At 39.6% G+C, this 2,216-nt stretch overlaps 1 protein-coding gene across 1 annotated transcript; it reads right to left on the bottom strand.

The window, feature by feature from the left end:
* Window positions 1-258: 258 nt before the first annotated feature.
* Window positions 259-1,251, bottom strand: SODALDRAFT_329811 (ARD-domain-containing protein). The gene is made up of 4 exons (XM_028611052.1): window positions 1,067-1,251; window positions 677-988; window positions 545-604; window positions 259-485 (listed from the first exon to the last, which is right to left on the bottom strand). The coding sequence occupies exons 1-4, from the start codon at window positions 1,220-1,222 to the stop codon at window positions 339-341; spliced, it is 675 nt and encodes a 224-aa protein (XP_028467956.1). The 5' UTR covers window positions 1,223-1,251; the 3' UTR covers window positions 259-338.
* Window positions 1,252-2,216: the final 965 nt, after the last annotated feature.

Below are 2,216 nucleotides of genomic sequence, written 5' to 3'. Positions count from 1 at the left end.
ATAGTGGTAATTAGCTATAAAATAGAATAACAGGTCCTAATCCGAGTCCTTAAGATTATACCTACGACTTCCTTTAATTAACTAAAAGGATTAAACTAGTTCCTATGTAAAAAGCTTAAAAATAACGTTATAGTTATTTACGGTCGTTATAACTATATCTACGTTATAGTTATATATAGAAGATAGGATTCCGAAAAAGGAAATTTATAGGTCTATAATAGAACTATAGTCGGAATAACGGTTACTATAGTCGGAATAACGGCTCTCTTATTTTATTATATATCTACTAGTATACCGAGGAAAATAGAACAAGGAATATTATTTATAAGATATAACTACTATATATTGCTACTTACTTTAGCTGCTTTATCACTTAGATACTGCTGAATATAGAGCTGTCTATATGAGTTAATATCCAGCGCGGCTGATCGATTCAGAGGTGTCCACTTGGGCTCGTCTTTAAACAATCTCATGGCTTTAATATACTAAGAGGGGAATCAGCCTGTATCGAGGTAAGGAAAGGCCGCAGTGTGTAAATACTTACATTGGAGTTGTCGGTGGTAAAGCGATGATAGATGCCCGCGGGTAAAATAAGGAGGTCATTCTGAATCAGAGTTAGTCTCTTTACGTGAGCGGCACAGGATAGCAAACGGGCCAGTGACACCCCCCATCTCACCTTGTCAACCTGGATCCGGACCCATTCGTCGTCGCGGCTGCGAACATCAAAGTACCCTCGACCGTCCCGAATATACCGTATTTCCTCATCTTCGTGGAGATGTTCACGAAAGAACATTTTGATCTTCTCTTCGTACTTTTCAGCCATGCTCTCTGGTGATATGACGATCTCATCTCTGTTCTTGTAGCCACGCTCAGAGGCCAGCTGATCAACTCTGGTTGTGTCGGGGATGTTGTAGTATATCACGCCGAGCTGCTCCAACCGTTTGGTGTCGATAGCTCTGCCAGAGTCGTGAGGCATGCGCTGGTCGCCCTGTTGGATACAATCAGTCATGTCGACATCGAGAATTATAAGGCCAATGAACGGAGCATCTTGAACAGGGAGTCTCACGGGTAGGTTATCAAACCAATAAGCCCGCATTTCGAAGGAGAAGTATCGCTTCGTCACGAGACGTTGGTATGCCTGGGTGCAGAGAGGATTGCCTAGGCGAGTTAAGTTGGTAGGTGACGGTCTGGACGAGTTGGTTCTAGGGATGGGTGTATGCATATTTAGCATAGGAGAGCCGTTATTCCGACTGTACCACTTGGTTATTCCGACTATAGTTCGGTCATGGTCACATTTTTATAACCAATCAAATCACAGCACCCAGCTTACTACCACCACCTTCCTATCGCTCTAGGTTTACCTCGTAATAATAATAACTGTTAGCGAATAAATAAGGTACGCAAAAGATATGTATGTGTATTAAAGCAGAGTAAAAGGTACTCTACGGGAATGTCTAACTAATAGGACAAACCAGGGGAAATAAGTGTGGATATATAGGATTAAGGTACTCCACACGTCTAATATAATATAGTATATTATTCCTCGATAAGGTGGCTATAGATATTTAATATACCCCCCTAAAACTGCAGGATTAATTCTGACTGTTCTGCTTAATTTAAAGCCGTCAATCTAGGGTAAAATAGAGCCTAGATATTAATCTAATGGTATAACGGCTTATTAAAAAGCGCGCTCTTTTCATACCTCAAACGTCAAAACGTGTAAAAACAGGTACCTAAAATAATAGTTGAGGGGCACTAAAAACACTTAGATTAATATTTAAATTAACGATTTAAGATAACGATAGAGTACTATATCCCTCGTTAATTACTTATATCCTCCTAGCTTAGGACCTGTATTTCTAATAGATATATAAATACCTTATATTTTTACGGTAGTAGTACTTTAGTTGACCTATCGCTAACTATCTTATTCGTGGAGATGTATTCGATTAGGACCTTCTTCTATGAAACGGTCTAACGGATACAAAGTGCGTGGATATCTGGATTCTTTAATCTAGAGGTAACCTAAGGGCGCGGTGCTTCTAGCAAAATCCTTATTTAGTTATTATCGTAGTATATCGCTAGTGGTTTATCTTTAAAGGCTAAAGCAAGGTCTTATATTAAACGTCTTATTACGATATACTACCTAGTAGTAGCAGAAAGGGCTATAAGCTCGGCTTTAGTACTAGAGGTTACGAGCTTAGCAGGTTGCCCTA

The sequence above is a fragment of the Sodiomyces alkalinus genome (genome assembly GCF_003711515.1).
Source record: "Sodiomyces alkalinus F11 unplaced genomic scaffold SODALscaffold_2, whole genome shotgun sequence".
Taxonomy (NCBI): domain Eukaryota; kingdom Fungi; phylum Ascomycota; class Sordariomycetes; order Glomerellales; family Plectosphaerellaceae; genus Sodiomyces; species Sodiomyces alkalinus.
Note: the sequence above shows the minus strand (reverse complement) of the source record. Positions and strands in the feature narration are given on the sequence as shown.

Excerpts from the sequence above, each read along its gene's own strand:
- SODALDRAFT_329811 (XM_028611052.1), bottom strand. The coding sequence starts at position 1,222 with ATGCATACACCCATCCCTAGAACCAACTCGTCCAGACCGTCACCTACC. Across the intron at positions 989-1,066 it reads ATTGGTTTGATAACCTACCC|GGCGACCAGCGCATGCCTCA; the intron begins GTGAGACTCCCT and ends TGTATCCAACAG. Across the intron at positions 605-676 it reads TCCGGATCCAGGTTGACAAG|AATGACCTCCTTATTTTACC; the intron begins GTGAGATGGGGG and ends ACTCTGATTCAG.